This window comes from Gracilinanus agilis, chromosome 4 (assembly GCF_016433145.1).
Source record: "Gracilinanus agilis isolate LMUSP501 chromosome 4, AgileGrace, whole genome shotgun sequence".
Classification (NCBI taxonomy): Eukaryota; Metazoa; Chordata; class Mammalia; order Didelphimorphia; family Didelphidae; genus Gracilinanus; species Gracilinanus agilis.
Window position 1 is genome coordinate 160349896 of NC_058133.1, and position 25179 is coordinate 160375074.

Sequence of the window (25179 nt, forward strand, 5' to 3'; positions counted from 1 at the left end):
TCCCCAATCATGTCCACCTCAACCCATGTGTTTAAGCAGTTGCTTTTCTTCTGTGTTTCCTCTCCTGCAGTTCTTCCTCTGAATGTGGGTAGCGTTCTTTTCCATAAGTCCTTCAGAACTGTTATGAGTCATTGCATTGCTGCTAGTACAGAAGTCCATTACCTTCTATTTTACCACAGTGTATTGGTCTCTGTGTACAATGTTCTTTGGCTCTGCTCCTTTCACTCTGCATCAATTCCAGGAGATCTTTCCAGTTCACATTCCAAACCAAATTCTAAGTGATGGTGTCTTTGGCATTCTATCTCTTAGATTAGCTTCATTTAGAACTCTAACTTGAAGATAATCTGGAAAGTAAAGAATCCTTGAAATGAGTCAGAAGTGGGAAAAGTGAGAATCTCCTCACTGTAAGTTCTGAAGAAGTGAATAGCTTATAAAAATTAGGAGCATGTTGGCCTTAATTTTATGCAGTTCAGTGACAGCCCAGCATTAGCAAATGACATATTATCCCCACTTTATAGATAAAGGGGAAAAAGCAATATGAGATAATTTTAAATGATAGAATTTCTTTAACCTTAGAGACCCTGTAGGTCTAGCCACCTAGTTTTATGAGGATCTCAGAACATCAGAACTGGAAGAATGTTGGAGATCATCTAGTTCAACTATTTCATTCTACAGGTGAGGAAACTGAGACCCAAGAGGTTTATGAAGTGATTTACCCCAGAGGATGCAGCTCATTAGTGGCAGGACTAGAGCTAAAAGTTCTAATAACACAATGGTTTTTCCTCTAGACCAAACTGTTGTGCACTTGTCTGGCTTTTCTTCCAGTCTTCTATCAGACAGTAACCCATGACTGAGCTCACAAGACCCCAATATTCTGCCCCCATGATAAGATAGCAATTGGTTCTCAGTATGAGTGTTGTACTACTCAACTTTGGAAGGGTGTCCATAACCCACAGTGAGAAAGGATTTATGCCAAGTGCTAAGTAAAGAATGCTAGTTTCATTTATTTTTCTACTTGTAAACTATCCCAGCTCCACCTTTTCCCCTGGGAAGGTTAGAGTAATATAACATTTGTGTGGGTTGGTCATTTTTAGCACTAACTTTCAAGGTTCTTTTTATAGCAATACCTTGTATATAGTGGGTGAGGTTAGGGAAGAAAAGAAGCAAGATGTTGTGTGAATGATTTCACATGGTAAAAAAAGAAAGAGGAACAGGGCAGCCATGGTCACACAGTACCATAAAATAAAGGACAAGATTGACAGACCCTCCAGAAAGTTGAGGTACTTCCAACACTACCGAGCTTTGGAAAAATTACATTTTTGAAAGGTGCTTTGTCCACCCTTTCCCCAAAATCAATCACAGGGTTGGCCCAGAATGTTAGTCCAGGTTACAGCAGTCTCAAGAGGGCCAGCCTGAATTGGAACAACTCCAAAAAGACAAAATTACTCCCTTTGTAGCCATGGGTAGGTAGAAGCAAGGGGGTTGGGTGCCAGCTACCATGGCCTTAGTAATTTAGTTCATTCCAGAATTTAGACCTCAATAAGAAATGGTTCTGATGTACTTCTGAGAAAGGTTTCAAGGAGTTTCTAAAGATCAGAAATGACCTGGGAGTTCTAAAACTCTCTCCCTCAAATCCAGGATTATAAAGCTAGCAATACCATTACTAGGTTTGTATCCCAAAGAGATTAAAAAAGGGTGATGGAAGAGGGCCCATATATTCAAAAATATTTAAAGCAGATCATTTTAGAGGGACAAAGATTTGGAAAGTGAGGGGATACTCATCAATTGGACAATGGCTGAGAAAGTTATATAGGAATGTAATGGAATACTATTGTGCTGTAAGAATGTCAAGCAGAAGTTCAGAAAAACCTGGAAAGACTTACACAAACTGAAACAGTGAAACAAGCAGAACCAGAATATCATATACAGTGACAGGAATACTTTACAATGAACAATTGTGAATAGCAGCTATTCTCAACAATGAAATGATCCAAAACTATCCCAAAGGTTTCATGATAAAAAAAAAATGTTCACCTACTTCCAGAGAAAAAGAACTGTCTGAATCCAAGCTAAAGCAAAAGTTTACTTTCTTAATTTTTTTTTCTATTTGAGTTTTCTTCCATGAAAGGATTAGCATGGGAAAACGTTTTACATTATTACACATGTAGAATCTATAATATATGTATTGCTTTCCATTTCAAGGGGAATAAAGGGTTGGGGTGGAGGAAGAGAGAGAATTCAAGACTCAATATTCTTTGAAAAATGCTGGAAACTTATTACATGTAATTGGGGGGAAAATAAAATAAAATTTAATGCCTTAAAAATAAACACATATACACATTCCTCTGAGAAGGGATCCATAGGTTTCAATAGACCCTCAAAAAGTTCCACAACGTACACAAGAGATGAACTCTCAGTCTAAAACCATATGACCATGATAACTAATCTATAAACATCTGTTTGCTATTTACCAAGAGTTAATATTATGTTGAATTAATAAAGAGGTTATAACAACTTTCTTAAGATCCATCATGCTAGAAATACCACTACTAAGTCTGTATTCCCAAGAGAGCCTAGAACCAGGAAAAGGACCTCTTTGTACAAAAATATTTATAGCTGCTCTTTTTGTGGGAGAAAAGAACTGGAATTAAGGGGATGCCCATGAATTGGGAAATAGCTGAATAAACCGTGGTATATTATTTTGATGGAATCCTATTGTGCTATCAGAAATAACAAGGACGTTTTCACAAAAAACCTGGGAAGACATATATGAACTGATGCAAAACAAAGTGAGCAGAACCAGGAAAATATTACATATTGTAATGTTGAACAACTGTGAATGACTTATCAACTCTAATCAAGATAGTTAATGCAAGACAATTCCAAAGGACTCATGATAAAAAAAAAAAAAAACATTATCCACCTCCAGAAAAGGAACTGTTGAACTCTGAGTATATGGCATATAGAACTAAGGTTAGTTAGTTGGTTTTTTTTTAGTCATTTAAGTTTGTTGATATAAATGGGATAATATGGAACTCTGAGTATAGAGCATATGAAACAGGGTGGGAAGCATATTTTTTAAGGTTTTTTTAAGTTTTTTCTTTTGTAACATGGATAATATGGAAATGTTTTGAATGACTATACACGAATAATCGATATATTGCTTGTCTTCTCAAGAGTGGAGGAGGGGAGAATTTGGAAGTCAAAAAAAATTTTAAATTATTGTTAAAAAATTTTACATGTAAATTGGGAAATATTTAATGAAATAAAAAAATATTTAAAAAAAAATCCCATCATCCAAGTGTCTAACCCTGTCTGAAGTCCCTTTCTTTCCGGGACAATCATTTCTGAATCCCAGGTAATTTTGTGGTAGAGTAGGGAACAAAGGCATGATTATTCCAATTGTATTACAGTCTGACCTGATTTAATGCATCCTAAATTTTAAAAAGAGAAAATAAGTGTTTTCTTTCAACACCCACAGATTAAATAAACAACAAAATCCAGTGCTTTTTCAAAGTATCATTTTAATAAATATGGTAAGGCCAATAGCAATTCTCCTTTTGAGCATAGGGAGTAGTCTGACTTCTGTCTAACATATCAGAACATTTTCAAGATACACTTGCAGATTAAAAAAAAATGTTTTTTCAATAGTTTTTTCAATAGTCTTATAATGAAACGTTCAGGTAATACAAAATATTGCAGTTTGTCCCAGTTTTCCTACTAAGCATTCGTTCATATTAGTCTCCTTCCTACTGCATGTGGCTAGCAAAGAAGGATTCCCCTCCTGTGTTACTTTGGGAATCAGCAAATTGACACCCAAATTTTCTTAAATGGTCACTTCTCGGTAGGTAGCTCATAAAATCAACTGTAAGCCAGTTAGTTATGTGGTTCACAAAAAGCCACTTAGCCAAGAATCCTGAAAGCTCATTTAAGCAGAAATAAAAGGCAGAGGAACAGTTGGAGAATGGATTCAAAAGAGGTAACAGTAAAATGTTATTTTTAACACATGGCAAACTTGAGGTAAAAAAAAAAAAAAACAACACAACAAAATCCCACAGCGCACAAGACAGGGTGCAAACAGCCCATCCAGAGAAGAGCCCAAATATCATAGAATCATATGGACTCAATAACTTTAACTTCAATCTAAACAGCACAGGGCAATTCCCCACTAAGTGGCCACTTTAGGAGGAATTTTTTTTTTTTTTTTTTTGCATCAAAGGGATACCAATCTTCAACAAAGTCCCCATTGCGAGAATATCAAGATGACGAGAGCATCCAGAATCTTGTTCTGACACAGACAGTTTGTCAAATCAGACACTCCAACAATCCAGACAGACTGTCAATGGAGAAGGGCCTGCCCACAAATTAATTTGGCAGCTTCCATATTGAGGCTCAATGGTATACTTTCTTTTTTCCAGAGGAATACATGCAGAAAAGGAGAATGTACTGACAGTCTTCCAGAAACAAAAATGGGCAGAAGTCTCTGAGGTATCCCCTCAACACAACACACACCCTAGAGTCAGATGTATCCCTTCTATAGGTCTTCTAAATGGACTCCAGGATCCAGTCGCTGTTGGAGAGAGGAGTGACAGGCAGCGTAAAGTCCATCTGGGCACCTTGTTCCCTCCCATTGTGAAGGGAACCATGCTCCTGGAAATATTCCTCCTCTTCGTCAAAGAAGCCATTTTCCAGGGCATAAGAGCAGTCCGGGCTGGAGGCTGCTTGGCAAGCCCCCTTGTATTCCTGAATTGACTCATAGAGGGAGTAAAGTTGGCACAGCAATGACATGTCCAGCTGCCGAAGGCCAACCTTTCATGGAAAGGGAGAGAGGGAGAGAGAATAAAACAAAGAGTCAGCACTTCTGTTTCATTTTGGTTAGACAGTCATATCTACATTCTGCAGGCATCTACACATTCTTTCCCTGATGATTCAATGCATCACTAGGACAGAAATTCAAGAAAATAGGAATTGTGATATCTCCACCCCTCAGACAGTTACTCAGCATGTTGGGGAAGGAAGACTGCCTAGGGGCTGCATGCATTCCAAGGAATTATCCCAAGACTCCCTTGATGATGCAATAGTAGAGGCACACCCTGACACCTTCAGCCTGTTTCTCTGTGAACAAAGGGACACAAGTCTACCAGGTACAGTCGCTGTGGTCTAATCAAAAGAAAGCTTGCCAGGCACTGTTCTCACATTAGTTTCCCTCCTCTATGCCACCCCTTACTGGATTAGAGACTAAATAAACCAGTAATCCTTAAGATTAAATGGAATCAACAAATCAGTACTAGGACTCTTTGAAAAGAAATAATACTGATCTACAGTAAGGTTTTCCCCAAGTTAGCACCAAGGATCTCAAATTATTATTATTATTACTTGCATTTATATTTTAGGTTTGCAAAATGCTATATATATAGCTCTCATTTGATCTTCACAACAATCCTGGTAGGAAGGTGCTATCATCATCCCTATTTTACAGATGTGGAAACTGAGGTAGAGCTAGTTCAGTCACCTGACCATAGTCACAAAGCTAGTAATTCTCTGAGGTGAGATTTGAACTCAGTATTTCTCACTATTCAACGAAAACTGCTGGGAAAACTGGTAAACAATATGACAGATATTAGACATAGACTAACACCTCACACCATATACAAAGATCAAGTCAAAATGGATACAAGATTTAGAAATAAAAGGTGAAACCATAAACAAATTAGGGAGCACAAAATAGTTTATCTGTCATATCTATGGAAAACTGGAAGAATTTATGGCCAAATATTAAGAGAATATTTGAGATGTTAAAAAGATATCTTTGACTGTATTAAATTAAAAAGGGTTCGCACAAACAAAACCAATGCAACCAAGATTAGAAGGGAAACAACAAACTGGGGGAGGAAGCTTTATGATAAATGTCTCTGACAAAGGTCTTTTTCTCAACTATATAGAGAACTGAGTCAAATTTATAAGAATACATGGCATTCTTCAACTGACAAGTGGTCAAAGGATATGGACAGGCAGTTTTCAGACAAAGAAATTAAAACTATTTTTAGTCATGTGAAAAAATGCTCCAATTCACTATTAATTAGAGAAACACAAATCAAAACTATTCTGAGGTACCACCATACATCCAACAGACTGGCCAATATGACCAAAAAGGGAAATGATAAATATTGGACGGCATATGGGAAAATTGGGATACTAATTGGTAGAGCTATGAACTAACACAATCATTCTGTAGAGCAATCTGAAATTATCTGTAGAGATCAAGCCTAGGTCAGAAAGGGTGTCCCCCAAAAGCATCTTAGAACAAGCAGAATGAGTCAGGAGATGGGGAACTCTTGGTATAACTTAGGATAATCTAGACAAAGTTCTAGCTCTAACAGGCTGTGTTATCTTGAATAAGTGCCAGACAATCAGACTTTCAAGTTAAAGGGACATCAGGTGACATTACTACAAATCACATCTTAAAAAAAGAAAACACCACCAAACACCCACTACACGTTTGACCTGAAGATCTCCAGGAAGAGGAAATCCACCTCCTCTCCAGGAAGACCATTTTGCTTATGCACAATTGAAATTATCAGGGAGTTTTCCCTGACATCAAGTTGAACTTTGTCTCTGCAGCTTCTGTCTAGTGCTTCTGATTCTGCCCTCTGGAGTCAACCAGAACAAGTCTAATCCTGCTTCCCTTCCCAGATCTCTGAAGACAGCTACCATGGCATCCTCTCTACCTCCAACCTCATCTCTGCTTCCACTCTCAGCTCTCCTCCAAGCTAAGCATCCTTGAAGCCTCATGCAAAGATTCAAGTATTTTTACTATCCTGAATACTTTCCATCTCATCCCTTGGGCTTCATATGCATCAGTGTCCTTACTGACATAGTGAGCTCACAAAGCTGCTGTGAGACAGAAATGAAATGTCTGTGAAAGGGCTTAAAAATGTCCCTTACCTTCTGTCTTAGAATCAATATTGTCCAAGGCAGAAGAGTGGTAAGAACTAGGCAACTGGGGTTAAATGAATTGTCCAAGACCATTAGGAAGTGTCTGAGAAGAGATCTGAACCCAGGATGTCCCATCTCAAAGCTTGACTCTCAATCCACTGAGTCACCTAACTACACTCACTACCTTTATACTTTATAGAAAGGATAATATATCATTGACATCAAATAATTGAATTCATTTAATAAACATTTATTAAGCATGGCTATGTGCAAGGCATTATGCTAGATACTAATGATACAAAGATGAAAATGATTATCTCTTTCTGGTACAGTGAAGTCTTGAATTTATAGAGTTAAGGGGGCCTGGGTTCAAAATCCCATCCTGACACTTACCACGTACATCAACTTGAACAAGTTCTTTAACCTTTCTAGCCTCAGTTTCCTCATCTGCAAAATGAGGGAGTTGGATTGGATAACCTCTAAAGTCCCATCTGACTCCCTCATTGGATTTAAGTTTATTAGTGGAAGGTATGATGTTTATTAATCAATTAACAGCAAGGACAAGAGACAAACATCAAACAATCTCTGCCCCATGGGAGAAAGGGCAGGAAGAGAGAGACAAGTAAAGTCAGTGCAAACACAATGCAAAAGGAGGTAAAACTTGAGCTGAGGGTTGAGGGAACAGAAGCAGGGGCAAGAAAGGAACATATGCAAATAGGTAAAATATAAGGTAGTCAGGAAAGGGAACATATGTTTATTAAGCATCTGACTATGCACCAGGCACCATGCTAAGCTCTTTAGAATTAGGATCTCATTTGGTCCTCCCAAAAACCCTGTGAGATAAGTGCTATCATTATCTCCATTTTACAGTTGAATAAGCTGAGGCAGACACGGGTGAAGTGACTTGCCCAAGGTCACACAGCCAGCCAAGTGACTGAAGCTGGTTTTGAACTCAGGAGTTCTAGGCCCACTGCTTCATCTGCTGCCTAGAATGTGATATAGGCAAAGGTAAAATTCTTGATATACTTGTCCAATAAATAGAGCTGGCATGGAAAAGTGGATAAAATATTGGGCTAAGTCTGGAAGACTTCAATTTAAATCCTGCCCAACATTTACTATCTATATGATTCCAGTAAAGTCTGTTAGTCCCTATGTGGTTTTTTGTTTGCTTTTTTAAACCCTTACCTTCCATCTTGAAGTCAATACTGTGTATTGGCTCCAAGGCAGAAGAGTGGTAAGGGCTAGGCAATGGGGGTGAAGTGACTTGCCCAGGGTCACACAGATAGGAAGTATCTGAAGCCAGATATGAACCCAGGACCTCCTGTCTCTAGGCCTGGCTCTCAATCCACTGAGCCACTCAGTTGCCCCCTCCCTATGTGTTTTAAGAAATTTTTCACAATAGAGTCCTCACACTAGGAAATTCCCTATCCTGAAGTCACAGATGGTGCATTCATTATTTGAATTAATAAATTCCAATTTTACAAATTGATAAACTAAGGCTCAGCAAGAGGCCAGAACCAAAGGTGGTAGGATCAGGAGTTGACTTTCCCTTTCAGAGGAATATGCCTCCATAGCTGAATGAACATTAAGGATCCATCTCCATCACTGAAAGCACCATATTGTATTTATATAGCACCTGCTTCTGAGAAGCTCAAAGGAAGATTTCTAGAGACTGAGCCAAATTTTCCCACTGCTACTATTCCAGGTCCCATGGGAGTCGTGAAATACATAGCTTTGTAGATAGTAGTGATAAATCTTTAGGATTATCAGAAAAAGTAGCTCACAAGGAGTCAGGAGCCCTAAGTTGTAGTCCCAGCTCTGTCATTTGGGACCTTGTACAAATCACTCCATGTCTCTAAGCCTCAGTTTCTTTATAAATTAAGTTTAATTGGACAGCATGATCCCAATCTCAGTTCTAACATGTTATGAATATATATATATTCATAACATGTTAGAACTGAGACTGTTAGAACTGAGACTGGGATCACTATATATATATAGTAATATATGCCCTTTCTCCTCCCCATTCTCCTCCAAATAGGCTGGAAGTAGTTGGTAAGTGTCTTGTGACTTCTGGCAAGATCTGCTTTGCTAGAATTTAAAGCTGGAATGGAACTTGTGGTTCAGTCATTTCCAACTCTTCATGACCCCATTTGGGGTTTTCTTGGCAAAGATACTGGAGTAATTTGCCATTTTCTTCTCTGCTTCATTTGACAGATGAGGAAATTGAAGCAAACAGGGTTAAGTGACTTACCCAGGGTCACCCAGCTAATAGGATGAGTCTTCCTGATTCTAAGTCCAGCGTTCTATCCACTGACCTGATATGAGAACTTAGAATTATGTTCCTTACTCTGGCTAATAGTGAGAGATTCAGAAGTATCAAGAACCAAAGAAAGCTTATACCAGGATTGTTTTTCATCTGTCTAAAATGACTCTTGTGCTTTATAATCAAGAGGCTGAACTAAATGACTGCCAGAAGTCCCTTCCAGTCCATGACCCGCTCCCAGCCAAAGACCTGTTCCAGACTTTTATCCCTCTGGTACCTTTTCTAAGTGTATCTCAAGGGCTCCCCTGGTATCAACACTTGGCTAAGGGCAGGAACCTGAGAGGGGTTGGTTTTAGACCTCTCTGAACTGAAACACACCTGATGACTAACAAAGAAGCCTCTTTAGAGGGTGTGACCCAGTCCTTGGCAAAGGAAGAGTGAGTCAAGCTACACAACCTATTACACAACTCTCCAGCTGCCAAGTGTTTAGTATAAGTATTTAACAAGGCTTTAAATACAAACCTACACGTGGCCCACTTTCTAAATTCTCTGCTTTCTTCCTCCTAGTCAGACCACAAAGACTAACATTCTCCTCTGATTTCTCAAAGACCGCCAAATACAAAAAAAACAACTAACGATGCCTGCCTTCCTAGCCAGATAATACCTTGCCCTGTCAAAAGTAGCCAAGGTTGCCTTAGCAATTTTCCATGTTAAAATTAAAGGAGAGGCTGAAATATCCTTAGCTTGGCATTTATTACCTTCCATGATTTGGCCCTAATCCACCCTTCCCGTCATATCCCTCACTCCTTCTTGGTACTTCTGTCTCTGTCTCTCTCCCCTGTATATACATGTATGTGTATATGTATGTACATATGTATATGTACATGTACATGTATTTTTTCCTATGGTCCAGTGAAACTCGTTCATTTGCCACTCTCTGACCTAAATCTTCATTTGGTCAACTCTGTACCTTTGCCTTCCCTTTGCCCCCAATCTAAAGAATTCTTAGACTCCCATTCCTACCTATCAAAACCCTAACCATCCTTCAAGGCTTAGCTTATACACCCTTTCCGTGAAGCTTTCTCTAATCGCCCCATCTAAAAGAGATCTCTCCCTTTGCAACTTTTTTATTTTTCATTTTTTAAAACCTTACCTAGGGGTAGCTCGGTGGCTCAGTGGATTGAGAGCCAGGCCTAGAGATGGGAGGACCCTGGCTCAAATCTGGCCTCAGACACTCCCAGCCATGTGACCCTGGGCAAGTCATTTAACCCCCATTGCTTGGTTTTTATTGCTTTTCTGCTTTAGAACCAATACAGTATTGGTTCTAAGAGGGAAGCAAAGGGTTTTGTTTAAACAAACAAACAAACAAGGGGGCAGCTGGGTGGCTCAGTGGATTGAGAGCCAGACCTAGAGATGGGAGGTCCTAGGTTCAGATCTAGCCTCTGACACTTTCCAGCTGTGTGACCCTGGGCAAGTCACTTGACCACCCCCCCACCTCCCCCATTGCCTAACCCTTACCACTCTTCTGCCTAGGAGCCAATACACAGAATTGGAAGGTATGGGTTTAAAAACAAAACAAAAACAAACACAAACACAAAAAACCTTACCTCTTTCCTTATAATCAGTCTAGGATCCATTCTAAAGCAGAAGAGTGATAAAGGCCAGACAGTTGGGGTTAAGTGACTTGCTCAAGGTCACACAGCAAGGGCACTTTTCTTATACTCTAGTCAGGTAAAAATATATTTATTATTCACCTACTATATATAAGTCATTATGCTAAAGTGCTAGGGATATAAAGAAAGGTAGAAGATAGTCCTTGCCCTTGGGAAGCTCCAAGTATAATGATTTACAGTCATTAATATGCCATCTTCTTTGGGTATATATTTTAGCTCCCCATTTGGATTTTAAGCTCAGTGAAAGCAAGGATCGTATCTTATTCATCTTTGTAACTCCTACTGTAGAATCTTGTCTATTAGGTAGAGAACTGAATTTTTAGCCATTTCCTAAGTGTCTTGCATCAAGTAGACCCAATAAAAATGTTTAAGGAAAGGAGAGAAGAAAAAGATGCTAGCACATATCTGTAAGTCTTTCCACAGTGGGCCAGGTAACTAAAGCACTCAGAATCCTATAGTGGGAGCTTCCTGGGATAAAGCAGGATTTACTTGGTTAATGACTCTCCAGCAGTCACAGAACTGCATACAAAGAACACATCTACAGAGTCAGGGGAGGGAACAGGCAGCCCTTTGTGCACACTTATCCCAAGATGCCCCTTTGGAAAGGGCTTGACCACAGAAAAACAGCATGATCCCCTCCAAGTTATCAGAAAAATACTCATCTCTTGCCTGAAGACAACAACAAAAGGCACCAAAACAAGGTTGTTTTCAAAACACATTTATCCGATACTGACATCAGGGAAGATTTAGTCAGCCTATCAAAATCTAGGGCAGGGATTTTTTTTTTAACCCTTGCCTTCTGTTTTACTATCAATTCTAAGACAGAAAAATGGCAAGGGTTTTGGGGCTAAGTGACTTGCCTGAGATCACAAAGCTTGAAAATATCTGAGACCAGATTTGAACCTAGGTCTGGCACTCTTTCCACTATGCTACCTAGATGTAGGTCAGGGCTTCTTAACCCAGGGTCCATGAACCTTAAAATATATATATGTAGGTGTCAGCTAGGTGGCTCAGTAGATGCAGAGCCAGGCCTAGAGATGGGAAGTCCTAGGTTCAAATCTGGCCCCAGACATTTCCTGGTGTCTGTGTGACCCTGGACAAATCACTTAACCCCAGTTGCCTAACTCTTACCACTCTTCTGGCTTGGAACCAATATTCAGTATTAATTCTAAGACAGAAGGAAAGGATTTAAAAAGGATAGATAGATAGATAGATAGATAGATAGATAGATAGATAGATAGATAGATAGATAGATAGATAGATAGATAAAATACATAGAATTACAAAGGAAACCAGTTATGTTAAAATACAACTATCTATCTCTCTGTTTCATCCATTTGGAAGCATTACTTGGAGAAGGAATAGATAAGCTTCATCAAATTGTCAAAGGGATCAAAGACACAAAAGTGATTAAGAGTGCCGGGTCAAAGGGAATCCATTTTCTGGGTGAAAAGGTATGCATTTTTTACTGGCACAGCAGGAGGGATTCAAAAGAGATCTAAAGAGTTATATTCAAAAACATATGAACAATAGTAGCAAAAATTACGTCTTTTGAGGAGCAAAAAAAAAAAAAATCCCACTCATAATTCCCTAGCATCTATTCCATACCAAAGAGATATTAGCCTTCTTAGTGATTTGTCCTCATGTTTTTCTGAGCAAGGAGCTCAGCCTCCCAAGTCACAGCTGCACTGTTCTTATTGAAAGTAGCTTTGTTTTTAAAAACAGAAGTTAACTTCGTCTTGAAGAAAAACCCAGAATTCTAAGGGTCTGAGGTTTGAAAAACCCCTAGATTTTAGGAACAATTAGAACAATCAACTAATTTCTATTGCTTAAAAGTGTAAATGCAATTCCTTCCTCTCTCTTTGTTTAAACTTCCAACTTCCTTCCTGTTTGATCACTGATTCTTCTCTCCCATACACATAACCCAGCGTAGAAAACAGGTGGTTTCCCAATATGGGACAACTTTCACAAAGGACCAGATGAATCGTATTTACAATTGTGCTTCCTTTTGCTTTTGAACTTTTAAAAAATGACAAAGGAAGCTACATTAAGATATTTAAACAGGGCTGAAGAGATGGGACTGTGGCTGGGGGAAGGGTTCAACTCTCTGGGATCTGGTTTCAGGGCATGTAATCTGAGCAAATGTCCTTTACTAGGTCTGAGTTTTGAGGGGAGAAGATGGTTTATTTATGAAACTGTTGTATGTATGATTTTTTTTTAAAGAGCAGTAACAGAAACAGTCTAAATAACAGTGTTTCCATACGTTGGTTATCTCCAATTTATCCCTCATATATCTTATTTGTACATGGTTATTTATATGTTGTCTCCTCTATTCAACTGTAAATGTCTTATAGGCATGGACTATTGTTTCCCTTTCTAGTATCCCCATTACTCAGGATGCCTAGCACTAGGTAAACACTAAATAAATACTTATTGACTGGCGACAGCAATTGATGGTATTCAAAATGCTTCAAATAACTCATTTGATCCTCACTAACCTGTAAAGTAACCAGGCCCATTATCTCCATTTTACAGATAAAATCACAGGTGATATTTATGGTATTTTAAGATTCCATGGGTATTCTCTACACACTATCTTAATGGCTTCTCAGAACAATCCTATAAGAACTACAGTTATTGTTATACCCATTTTACAGATGAGGAAATGGCTGAGAGGTTAAAAAATTTCCTCAGGATCACACAGCCCACTGGGGGTTCTCAGTGGGGAAATGGCCAGAGTTGGCAGAAGGAGAGCCTTGCTCAAGGAATAGCCAGGGAGCCAGTATCACAGGATTGAGGAGTACCTGACAGGGGACAAGTTATCAGAAGACTAGAAAGATAGTTGAAGGTTAGGTTTTAAAGACTTTGAATGCCAAACAGATTTTGTATTTGATCCTGAAGGTAACAGAGAGCCACTGATTTGGTTGGACCTACACTGACAAACTCAGGAACTGAACCTTTTGACATCTGATAATAGGATCCAAGATTCAGAGCTGGAATATGTCCTTGTGTGACTCCTTCATTTTATGGATGAGGGAACTGAGGTCTAATGAAAAGATTAAGTTGATTTTATATAATTTTTTATTGATCCTATTTACAATTAAGTGGTTTTGTCCTAGAACTGCCCCTAAGTCACAGTTCTTTGTCTCTGAACTTAGTGCAGAAATTCAGCTGGCTTGTAATGAGTTAAGTTTAGAAATCCAGTTCTCCTGCTAATCACTGTTCTGTTCTTGCCTCAAGGAAATCTGCTATCCTTGGGACATACAGGTAGACACCAAGGAGTCTGGTCTAGTATCCTTGTACCACCAAGCTATCCTACAAGTTTGTTGTTTGGTTTGTTATCCAAAGAAGTCTGTTCTACTCTCTCTGACTTTGCAAGGGGATTCAAACAATGAACATTTCTTAGTCACAGGAGGGAAAGAAGGGATTATTGACCCCTCGTTTCCAATTTCCAACCAATGGTATTGTCCCCCGTCTCAGCTCTATAACCAATCATACTGATTTCGCCATTCATGATGTTGGATTCTTTTAACTCATGATGACTTGTTCTATACTCCCCAAAACTGTAAAAGAGATCTAACCCCTTCATCCAAGGTCTTAGCTTTGCTGAGGAAGCTGAGATCCTATTTATTGGTAAATTCATGCTTATTAATAAATTGCTCATGCTTGGAATTTTGTGCCTCAGTTTAACTTAAGTTTAACTGTCACACTACAGAAATTAAATGATATCCAGGATCCTATAGACAGTTATAGAGGCAATAAGCAAACCCACATCCTCTAATTCCAAATTTCTTGTCTTTTCCATTGTACCATGCTGATTCCCAAAGTTCAATGACATTCTTCTACAGTAAAGAAAGCATTCAAAAGGGAAATAATGAGATTAATTATCTGGATCTCTAATAGCCAGCTATTTCCCTGAAAGAGAATATATGAGTAATTTATATAGAGAGTCTTTAAAAATAATAAGACAGGGGCAGCTGGGTAGCTCAGTGGAGTGAGAGTCAGGCCTAGAGACAGGAGGTCCTAGGTTCAAACCCGGCCTCAGCCACTTCCCAGCGGTGTGACCCTGGGCAAGTCACTTGACCCCCATTGCCCACCCTTACCAATCTTCCACCTATGAGACAATACACCGAAGTACAAGGGTTTAAAAAAAAAATAATAAGACAGATTGCCAAACACCAAGTGGCTGATTAAGATATTTAGAAAGTATAAATAAAAATACCCTCCTCTTCCCAAATACAAATAAAACAAAAAGAAAATAAGCAAAATTACTGCTCAGCCCTATGTATCTTTTGTATATACATGAACCCAGCAGGATGAATTACCACCACTTCTCATAAGGTAGTTAAAGGAATCTTCAGATCTGAAGTTAGCTATTTCAGGGGATATAAAACACCTGAGCTTCTCCACAACCAATCCAAAATAATTTGGGGGCATTTACCATCATTAACTGAATATGTGTACTTCTTGTCTTCTGGAGTAGAATGTAAATTCCTCGATGATGGGGATTTTTTCATTCTTTGTATTTGTATTCCCAGAACTGTGTCTGGTAAATACTGGGCACTAAATAAATGCTATGATTGACTGGCTAAAATCTAGAGTTTCCAGTTTCAGAAGCACCAAACATTCCTTCTGTTTTATCTTTTCCTCATAACCTATTGAATTGCAAATTTCCCCCTTCCCATTCTAGCTTCTCTTCTAAATAGATTTAGTGCAGAAAGGTTCACCAACTTTCACTTCACTTTTTCCAGGGGACATACTGGATTCAGTGGTTAGTGTCCTGGGCCTACGGGTAAAGACATAGCTGTCTTTTCTGTAGCAATCTTACCTTTCCTGCTTTTCCTACGTTTCAGACTTAACTTCACTACAAAGACCAGCCCAGTACTATACTTCCCTGTGAAGGGTCTCGGAGTATGGCCAACAAGGGAATGAGCAGAAAGGGGTCATAAAAAACAGAATTTGTTCCCATCAAGGCCATTTTTCCTAGAAAACTGTCACAATAAAGACTCACATCCAACTTCCAGAGGCCCCGATGATGCCAATATACATCTCTATGTCAAGTGTTTTCACCACAGGAAAAAATGAGCAACCTTTCTTTAGGCCATGCCTAATTATCTTTACAAACATCTGGTGGGTGTGAACTAAGAAATGAGAGAGAAGTGAGGCAAGACCTCTCAGGAATGACACTGAGCAAGAAAGGAGGAAATATCTAAGCTAAACAGCATCAGGACCGGTTTCCTGCTAAGGAGGTCTTAGAGGGGAGAGGATCTTCCTAGTCACCGAACTATAATAAACTTGAGTTTCTCATATTGAAGGAACTGGATACTCAAGGGATTGTTACAGAAGACCAAAATAACAAAACTCCAAATAACTGTCTGGTAATAGCAAATGGAAAGGTGTGTGTCAGATCTCTTCAGATCCTTCCTTCTATATTATTGAAGATTAGAGGTTTTTATTGTTACGTCATGTCTCATTCTTCTTGATCCTATTCGGGGGGTTTTCTTGGCAAAGATATTGAAGTGGTTTGCCATTTCCTTCCCTAGCTCATTTTACAAATGAGGAAACCGAGGCAAACAGGGTTAAATGATTTTCCCAAGGTCACAAGGTTATAGTAAGTATAAAACCAGAACTCTATCCACCGGACCACCTACCTGCCCTTAATATCAGTGGCACAAAGCATAAAAAAGTTGTCTACTGCTGGTATCTGTCAGAACTACTAGCCCTTCTCCTCTCGCCACATCTCTTTTTTTCTTGATTAGGGATGTGGAAAATGGTTCCAGAAGCCTCCTAGGTTTTAAAACTTTAAACAATGATAAGTTAGGGAAAGCTTTTGGGACAGTTTGGGACAGGGAAGAACTGAACATCAAGAGATGTCCCTAGTACATCTGTATTTAAGCTAGTTCATTGCCAACAAGGACTTGCTATGTCTCAGGGGCCTATAGACATCTAATAGGTAGAAAATATTGTCCCTTCTATGCCAGACCATCATGTAACCTAAAACAAATCTCTTCTTTAGGTAGAGGAGACATGGAAAGGCACTGTGGGTAGAAAATTTACAAAATTTTAGAACTGAAAGAGACCCTCAAATGCATCTAATACATCATCATCATATAATTCTTTCCACCATACTACACTAGCAAGAAGAGGCAACTAGGTAGCACAATGGTTAGTGTGAAGACCTGGAGTCAGGATAACCTGGTTCAAATCTGGCCTCAAATACTCTGATTGCCTAGCCTTTGCCAATTTAGAATTGATACTAAGAAAGAAGGTGAAAAGGGTTGGGAGTGGGAGTGGGAGTGGGAGAGAGAGAGAGAGAGACAGACAGACAGACAGACAGACAGACAGACAGACAGACAGAGACAGACAGAGACAGAGACAGAGAAGGAGAGAGAGAGTTTTTATAGTAAAAATTCAAGAAAGACTTCATCCAAACCCAGACTTTTAAGCAAAAAGTATTTTCAAAAGATACTTAAAATGTTCTTATTCTATTCAATCCAAAAGGTTCTTAAGGAAATTGAAACCATTCTGTTCCTTTACTGACTTGGAAGTGGAATTTTACCTTTTAAGAGACCAAAACTCCTCCAGGACATTAGCTTAATAAGCAGGGCAAGGAACTGTATATTTCTAGGGATAGTTGCCTATTCAAGTTAATGCAGCTGAGAAACTCATTAATAGTATTACTCCATCCATTTAATGGCTGATAAATTCAAGGAAGTATTTTTTTTTCTTTACCATGCAGGATCCAGGAAGGATAAGGAAGCAATGCTGGTTTTAGAAACCAAACTTTTATTTTTAAAATTTCAATAGAAAAGACTGTCCTTCGGCAGCCTCTTTCATTCCAGGAACTCAACGTTCTCTACAAATTTCATATTTCCAACTCATGTAAAGATAGGAGGCCAGAATCACTATTCCTACTTCATTAAAGCCTAAAGTAATAATAGCTGTAGGGGAAAAAAAAACTCAGGGTCACATCTCCACAAAGTTCTTTTGATGTAGGCTTAAGAACCAGGCTCCCAGGCACATCCAGGACCATTTAATGACTCCAGAAGCCAAAGGCTCTTCCTTTTCTGGTTTTAGACTGTGATTTCTAAGTTCCTTTGTGTCTCTATGAAATCCTGATATTAATCAGATACAAGTATTGAAGCTGAGGAGAATCTGTATATAATTCTGTACACACAATATTCAAACTTTTTAAGCCACATTTTTCAAAGAAGAATTCTAAAGATGCTAAAATGATATGTTCTAGTAGCATTCCTTAGAAGTAATGTGACATATTTTAGGATTATTTCTATAGAAAACTGAACATTGTTATGGTTCTTTCCAGTTGCTGCTGATTCCATTTTTAGAGGAAGTCACAAAGTGATGTGGAGATATACCAACAAAATAGGCAACTCTCTAAACTTTGCATTGAAACTGTTATATTCTGTGCCAAGCAAAGCATCAATAATCTTTTTCCTCCTCCCCTCTGAATATAGCACACACACCCCAAAGTTCTATCTTTAATTTTCTTCTCTCCTGGACTTCTTTCCTCCTGAATCTCACTTGAAATCCTGACATCTGGCTCATGATTATAAAACTGCTTGCTGGACATCTCTCCACTTGAATGTTCGACTTGCATCTCCACTTCACATCCTTTAACTCCATCCATTAAGCTCTTTTTGTAAAACCATATACGGCATGGAGGAAATGCCAGGTTTTTAAGGCTGTACCACTAGCATAAAGCCTGGAAAAAGTATGGGTCTGGCAGTGATGAGCTGAGGATCTGTTGTCTTAAGACCAACTTAGCTAAGTACAAAGAGGCTCTTTGCCAGGTTGGCCATCAGGTGATTTTTATTTTTTGGTCACAACAACTCATGAAAACCATTGAGCAGGGCATGGAAAGGTTGGGATCAGAACTAGGAAAAAAAGAACCTTGATGGTTTTAAGTATAGATGTAATAATGAGTCAGAAAATTTTTCAAAAACAAATTAATTTTTTAAAATGGCTCTCTAGGTGAGGGAGGGGTGTATGTGGAATGATAAAAAATGTAAAAGTGAATGTTAATAAAATTAATTTTAAAAGAAAAATTCCCCTACATTGAACATCTCTTCCTTTTTAAACTTTTCACAGATTTTTATTTGGATTTAACATCCAAATAAGCAATTTTTTTTACTTAACTACAATACGAATTAGATTATGGTATTTGTACATAGGTCTCATCCTCCTTACAAAATTGTAAGCTCTTAATAGTGGGGATGATTTTTAGCACTAGCAATTAATATAGTGCATTAAATACTGTGAACACTTATTATATCAACCCAAATTAAATTTATTCCTTAGGGACTGATAGGTAGTTCAGTGGATTGAAAGATAAGCCTAGAGATGGGAGGTCCTAGGTTCAAATCTAGCCTCAGCCATGTCCTAGCTGTGTGATCCTGGGCAAGTCACTTAACCCCCACAGCTTAACTCTTACTAACTCTTTTGCCTTGGAACCAATACACCATATTGATTCTAAGATGGAAGGTAAGGGTTTTAAAAATAAATAAATAAAATAAACTTACATCTCCCACCTCCAGCCCTGTATTCTTAGTGATGAATCCCTCCAAATTTAGGATTATTTTCCCAAAGGATCAAGAAATGTACAAGGGCCCTTACCAGGTCCATACCTTGTAGTTTTCTAGTTCCTATATTTGGCTCTGTTTCACTAGTGCTGACTCTGAGAACCCCTAGGTCTTCTCCATGTGATAAGATTTCTCCTGACTTTCCTATTCCTACTTATGGCACTACCATTCTCCTAATTACCAAATTTAGGGATTATGAGCCTCCTTACATCCAGCCAATCAAGTAATGTCTATTCTACCTCCAACGCTTTTCCCAGAAGCAAATTCTTTCCTATTTCTATGGTGTCTATTTTGCCCTTATTATTACCTCTAGGATACAGGAGTCTCTAGTCACTTTAGTACAGTGCCTGACACGCAGAGTAGGTGTTTAATAACTGTGTATTGACCATTATTGATTACTCCATATTTTAATGCTTTCAGACTTTTTTTTTTGTACAGATTTGGTCATGTCACCCCCCTGCCTAATAAGTAACAATGGCTCATCCTCCTCTGCCCATCAACTAGTCCAAATTGTTAAGCCTTTCAAAGCCCATCAATCTTCAGCTCACCTTTTTTCTACTTCTCTTCAGATACCTGGGTGATTTGTCCTTTGTTTTCAAAGAGGACCATTGACATTATGGGAAGGTTTTTCAGTGAGAGTTGCACAAAGTCCCCAACTTCATTCTCTCTTCCAGAGACATTTAAGTCCAGTGGCAGGACAAAAGTCAGGGTAACTGGCAATGACTTGTGATCCAGTGGATGACCTAGGAGTCTTTGATGTCTGGTTAAGCTCTAAGCACTCCACAGGGCTTGCTTCATCCACCTTCATGTCCCATGATCTCTTAGGACAACTACACTACAACCAGACTGAGCTACTCCCCATTCCCCTAGAGGTCCTTAAGCTTTCTTCTACCTCTATATTCAAGCTGTCCCCTCCACCCTGGATGCCCACTACTGCCACAATTTTCCACCTACTAGAATTATGTTCATCCTTTAAGGCTCAAAGCCAATACCACCTCATTAAGTCCTTTCTGAATATTCCAGCTAAGAGTGAACTTTCTCTCTAGAATTCCATTAAGTTATACTTCTTTCATAGCACATATTGCAGAGTGCCCTATATTTTTGTAGACCTATGACTTCATCACTGCAGCCACTCCCTCCCTTGCAGATCTCAACCCAACAGAATGCCTATGAATTTTATTCATTAAATTTTATCATAAATCTTCCAGAGTATATACCCTCATATTATAGTTATTTATACTTATGTCTTATCTCCTCCACTGAATTGTAAATTCCTTAAAGACAGGGGTACCTCCCTCCATCCAGGTCAATAAATTATAGGACTTTCAAGAAACATGTTCTTAAAAAGCCAGTTTAATGGAATGGAACATTTTAAAGGCTCTAGGGACATTTCTTGAAAGAGACTGGTCGAAACCTATAGTCATACTTTTTATCTTTTTCACATCTGGGTATCAGACAAACCAAAAATAGATGTTTGTTTTTCTGAGCTGCAAATAGCCAGGTTTAGAGCAGGCTTAGGTAGAAGGCATAATTATAAGGATAATACTATAGTCTATTCTTCATGTTGCACTAGGAAGAGAGAGTCAACTGCATCAGAGGCCTGAAAAATTCTATCCTAGGGAACAGGATCTCACATCACTATGACAAGACTCCATGGACATGCTTACAAATTCACAATTTAAAAAAAAAGTTTTGGATATCCCAGTTTCTTGTTCAAATATATAACTTAAACATACCACCCAGCTGACTTTATCTTCTTCACCCCATGTTTCTGCTGCCTGCCCCAGTTCAGAATATGAACCCATTGGTTATAGCCATGTAGTTATGGTCCAACCTATCACTTTGTTTGCTGTTCGCATTCATCTTTAATGGGGGCAGCTAAGTGGCTTAGTGAATAGAGAGCCAGGCCTGGAGACAGTAAATCCTGGACTCAAATCTGGCCTCAGAAACTTCCTAGCTGTGTGACCTTGGGCAAGTCACTTAACCACAATTGCCTAGCTCTTACCATTTTTTTGTCTTGGAACCCATACTTAATCTCAGTTCTAAAATATAAGGTAAGCATTAAAAAAAATGATTGGCATAGAATTAAGTAATTTGGTAAACTATGAGAAGGCTAAGACTTCTTTAATGAGGAAAAATCTTCTACAGGACAGGTCATAAGATTAGGGACAAAATCATTCAGAACTACAAAAAGCTTTCATATTCCTTTCCTGCTTATAGGTGGGCCTTGCAAGAGGAAAAAACCTCTGGAGTCAGAGTCAAATCCTGGCTCAGAGGCTCACTATTTGTATGACTTGGGGCAAGTGACTTAAAACTTTCTTGAGCCACAATTTCCTCACCAGTAAAAAGAGTAGATGGACTATATATATATATTCAAAGTTTCCTCCAGCTCTAAAATTTATGATCCTATATCCAGATGCATACAGAAATTTGAATTTCTGTCAATAGTAATAACAATAACTAGTTTTTATATATCGTGCTTTGCAAATAACTTCACAATATTAGAAGTAAGATTATTATTCCCATTTTACAGCTGAGGAAACCGAGGCAGACAGAAGAGACTTGTCTAGAGTCACAGAGCTAACAAGAACCTGAAGTCTGGGTTTTAATTAAATCTTAGTTTAACTTGAGGCCTCTTCTGAATTCAAGTCCAGCACTCTTACCCCTGTGCCACCTAATTGCCAAGCAGCTTGAATATACTAGCAGAGCAGAGCATTAGAAGAGTTTCCAAAGGGAAATCAGTTTAAAAACAAAGACTCTCCCATAATTTGCTTTCAGGGGCCAATTTTATTTTCTTGTGGCTCCACTTAAAATAGGATACTCATGCTCTGGAAAAATTCAAAATAGGAGACAAAGCAGGAAGGACTAGATAGAGTGAAAGGAACATCTCTAGGAGCTCAGATAGGCCACCTACAGCTAACTCTGCAGCCAAACTACCAGAATTTTTCCTGCTTTTCCTCTGACATGACCCACCCATAAGATAAAATGCAGGAAAGATTACTTGTTGCTTTCCCTTGCTGAAACATCCATGTTATCCACAATTGTGGCAAATGGAACACCTCAGTCTACAAATGGCATGTGTTTCCAAAAGAACTTAGAGAAATCAAAAGCTTATATTCATATCATACCCTTCTTTTTGTTACTTTAACACCGAACAAGGAATCCATACGGAGAGAAGCTGGGAGCATGGTACTTTTTTTTTCCTTTAAGGGAGAGAGTGGGGGTGTTAGTTCTGTAAGACTGAATGAGGTTAAAGACGCTTCTGAACTGCAAGGTTAATTTTCTGCTTTCACAGCCATCTGTGGGACAGGAGCATCAGAGCTGTAATCGGATTCTCAGAGGGGCCCCCAGAGGAAAGGGGGAGGTATGCTCCAATCTGTTGTCTCCACTCACTGCAGGACAAAAAGCCGTTTTCCACAGAATAGGTTAAACACAACCACCCGGCTTCCCAGCCCACAACCACCCAGAAGAACTTGCAGCCTCTCCCCAATTGAGGGATTGGGGGGGGGGAGTACAATTCAGTCTGGGATAAGGGACAAAAAGAGGGAGACTCCTCAAACACTGAACACCACATGTGTTCCCAATATACCCTTCCAGGCTGATGGTTGTAGACCAGGGGTGAAACCATTTCCCATATTGATTTCCTAAGTCACCCACGGCTGTCCTCAGAGCCCCTGACCACAGCTCCAAAAACAATCCTTTAGAAGCTGGAACATTCACTGGAATCAATCCTGGGTACAGGCGGAGGCAATTAAAGAGGGGGAGAGGAGCTTTTCCCCACTCTTGAGCTGGTGCCTGGGGCAGCTGAGGGTCGGGAGGTCAGATTTAGAGAGAAAGAAAGGGTGATCCCGCAGAGAGGAAGACAAGTAAGGGGAAGATGAAGGCGCCAGAGGAACTATAGTAGCTCCAGGAAAGTTCCCTCCAGCTCAATATAATCTGTTTCAACGGACTGGGGTATAAGTAAGCATGGCAAACTTTTCCGAGCCTAGAAGAGACGAGCCAAAGGGAGAAAGAAGGAAGGGGGAGCCTGCAGCCTGCTTTCCCTCCGAGCCCTCTCTTACCATCTCCTTGCGGAGCAGGGCCAGGGCAGCGTCTAGGTTTGGGGGCTTGGGGAGAGGCGCCGCTGTCCGCCCCACGCCGCCGCAGCAGCCCCCAGCTCCTCCGCGGCTCAGCTCGTCCTGGATGCGGGATTTCTGGGCGTACAGCCGCTCCAGGTGCCTCCAGCCCCCGGAGGCACCCCCGCCCGACGACGAGTTCAGCAGTCCGCTCAGGCTTTTGGGCAGGGGAGGCAGCCCGTCCACTCGCAGTCCTCTCACCGCGCTGTTGTTGCTACTCCCGCCGGCAGACCCAGCCGACCCTGATCCGCTCACCCCGGCCATAGCCCAGCACGCGCGACAGCACACGCCCAGGGGCCAAATCTGACTCCCACTCTAGCCGCGATCCGACTGCGGCCCCAGCCTGAATCCAGAGGGACAGGCTCACCCCGGACCCGCCCCCCTCCCCCCCCCCCCCCCTGCCCCGCCCACTTCCCTTTCCCTTCTTCGGGCCTCTAGCTCTCCCTCTCTCCTCAGGCTTCCCCTTCCTCCCTCCTCTCCCAACTGGGCTCCCCCGGTCCTTCCACCCTCTGCAACCACTCAACTTTACCTGTAGCAATTCTTTCTGCGCGCAGGCTTTGGAGATAGATAGGGTGCTGGGATGCTTCTGCTAGCAAAAGGAGCTTCTGCCACATCCTCCGACAAACAAACATTTATTAAGCACCACCTACTATGTATAAGGTGCTGAGGAGCCAAAGACAAAAATACCATAAACTTTGCCCTCCAGGCACATACATTCTACCGGGGGCAGACAATATAGACACATATATGTATATATGTATGTATGTGTATAGGTATATGTATATATAATATACTCTACATAGAAATGTTTTCTATGCACGTGGAGTATGTATATTTATTCTTATGTATATAGAAATGCTTTTATTTCCTATAGTATAGATAGCAAATGAAATACAAATTATATAGTAATTTCCGAGGTAAGAATACTAACTCAGGGAGCAGGGACCCTCTATAACCAGAAGGCTTGTTTCCTGGATTGACTAACAGGGAGGGTGAAAGGGGAGTGGAAAAGATAGCACAACTTTTAAAGAACCAGTTGTAAGACTACAAAATTCCTTCCGATGAAATTTCCTTTCATGGGTAATTAAGGTTCCTACTTATGATAGGGAGATTGGTTAGTTGATAGTCGGCACAGTCGAGCTCTGAAAAAATGTTTCCATTTTCAAACGGAGGAAAAGGAGACTAAAGAACCCATTAAGCCAGCTACATCTGGCACACGTGATCATAATCCTTCCTGTCTCTAGAAATCCCAAACTCAAAGACAGCTGTCACTGCTTCATTTCTATTCAATTTATCCAACATTGAGCACATAATATGTACTAGGAAATGTGCAAGGGTTGCTATATTAAAATAAAATAATCCCCAAAGAAGGGGGGTCACAACCTGGGAACCCATAAGTAGCTACAGAATATATTCAAAGTAATTTCAGAAGAGAGAGAGCCAGGGATGTTTTGTTTGCTTAAATCAAGGGCCATGCAGATTAAAAAGGAAAGAGAGGGCCTTTTGAGATTTAAAAAAGAATTATTTCAGGTTTCTCACCCTCTTCCTTGATTTTTGAAGGTGCCATGCTTAAGCTTTTCCTCCATACA

At 39.8% G+C, this 25179-nt stretch overlaps 1 protein-coding gene across 1 annotated transcript; it reads right to left on the bottom strand.

The window, feature by feature from the left end:
• Positions 1-3546: 3546 nt before the first annotated feature.
• On the bottom strand, positions 3547-23854 carry FAM89A (family with sequence similarity 89 member A). Its single transcript, XM_044673643.1, has 2 exons — positions 23537-23854; positions 3547-4809 (listed from the first exon to the last, which is right to left on the bottom strand). Exons 1-2 carry the CDS (start codon positions 23852-23854, stop codon positions 4546-4548), a joined length of 582 nt encoding a protein of 193 aa, XP_044529578.1. The 3' UTR covers positions 3547-4545.
• Between the last annotated feature and the right edge of the window lie 1325 nt (positions 23855-25179).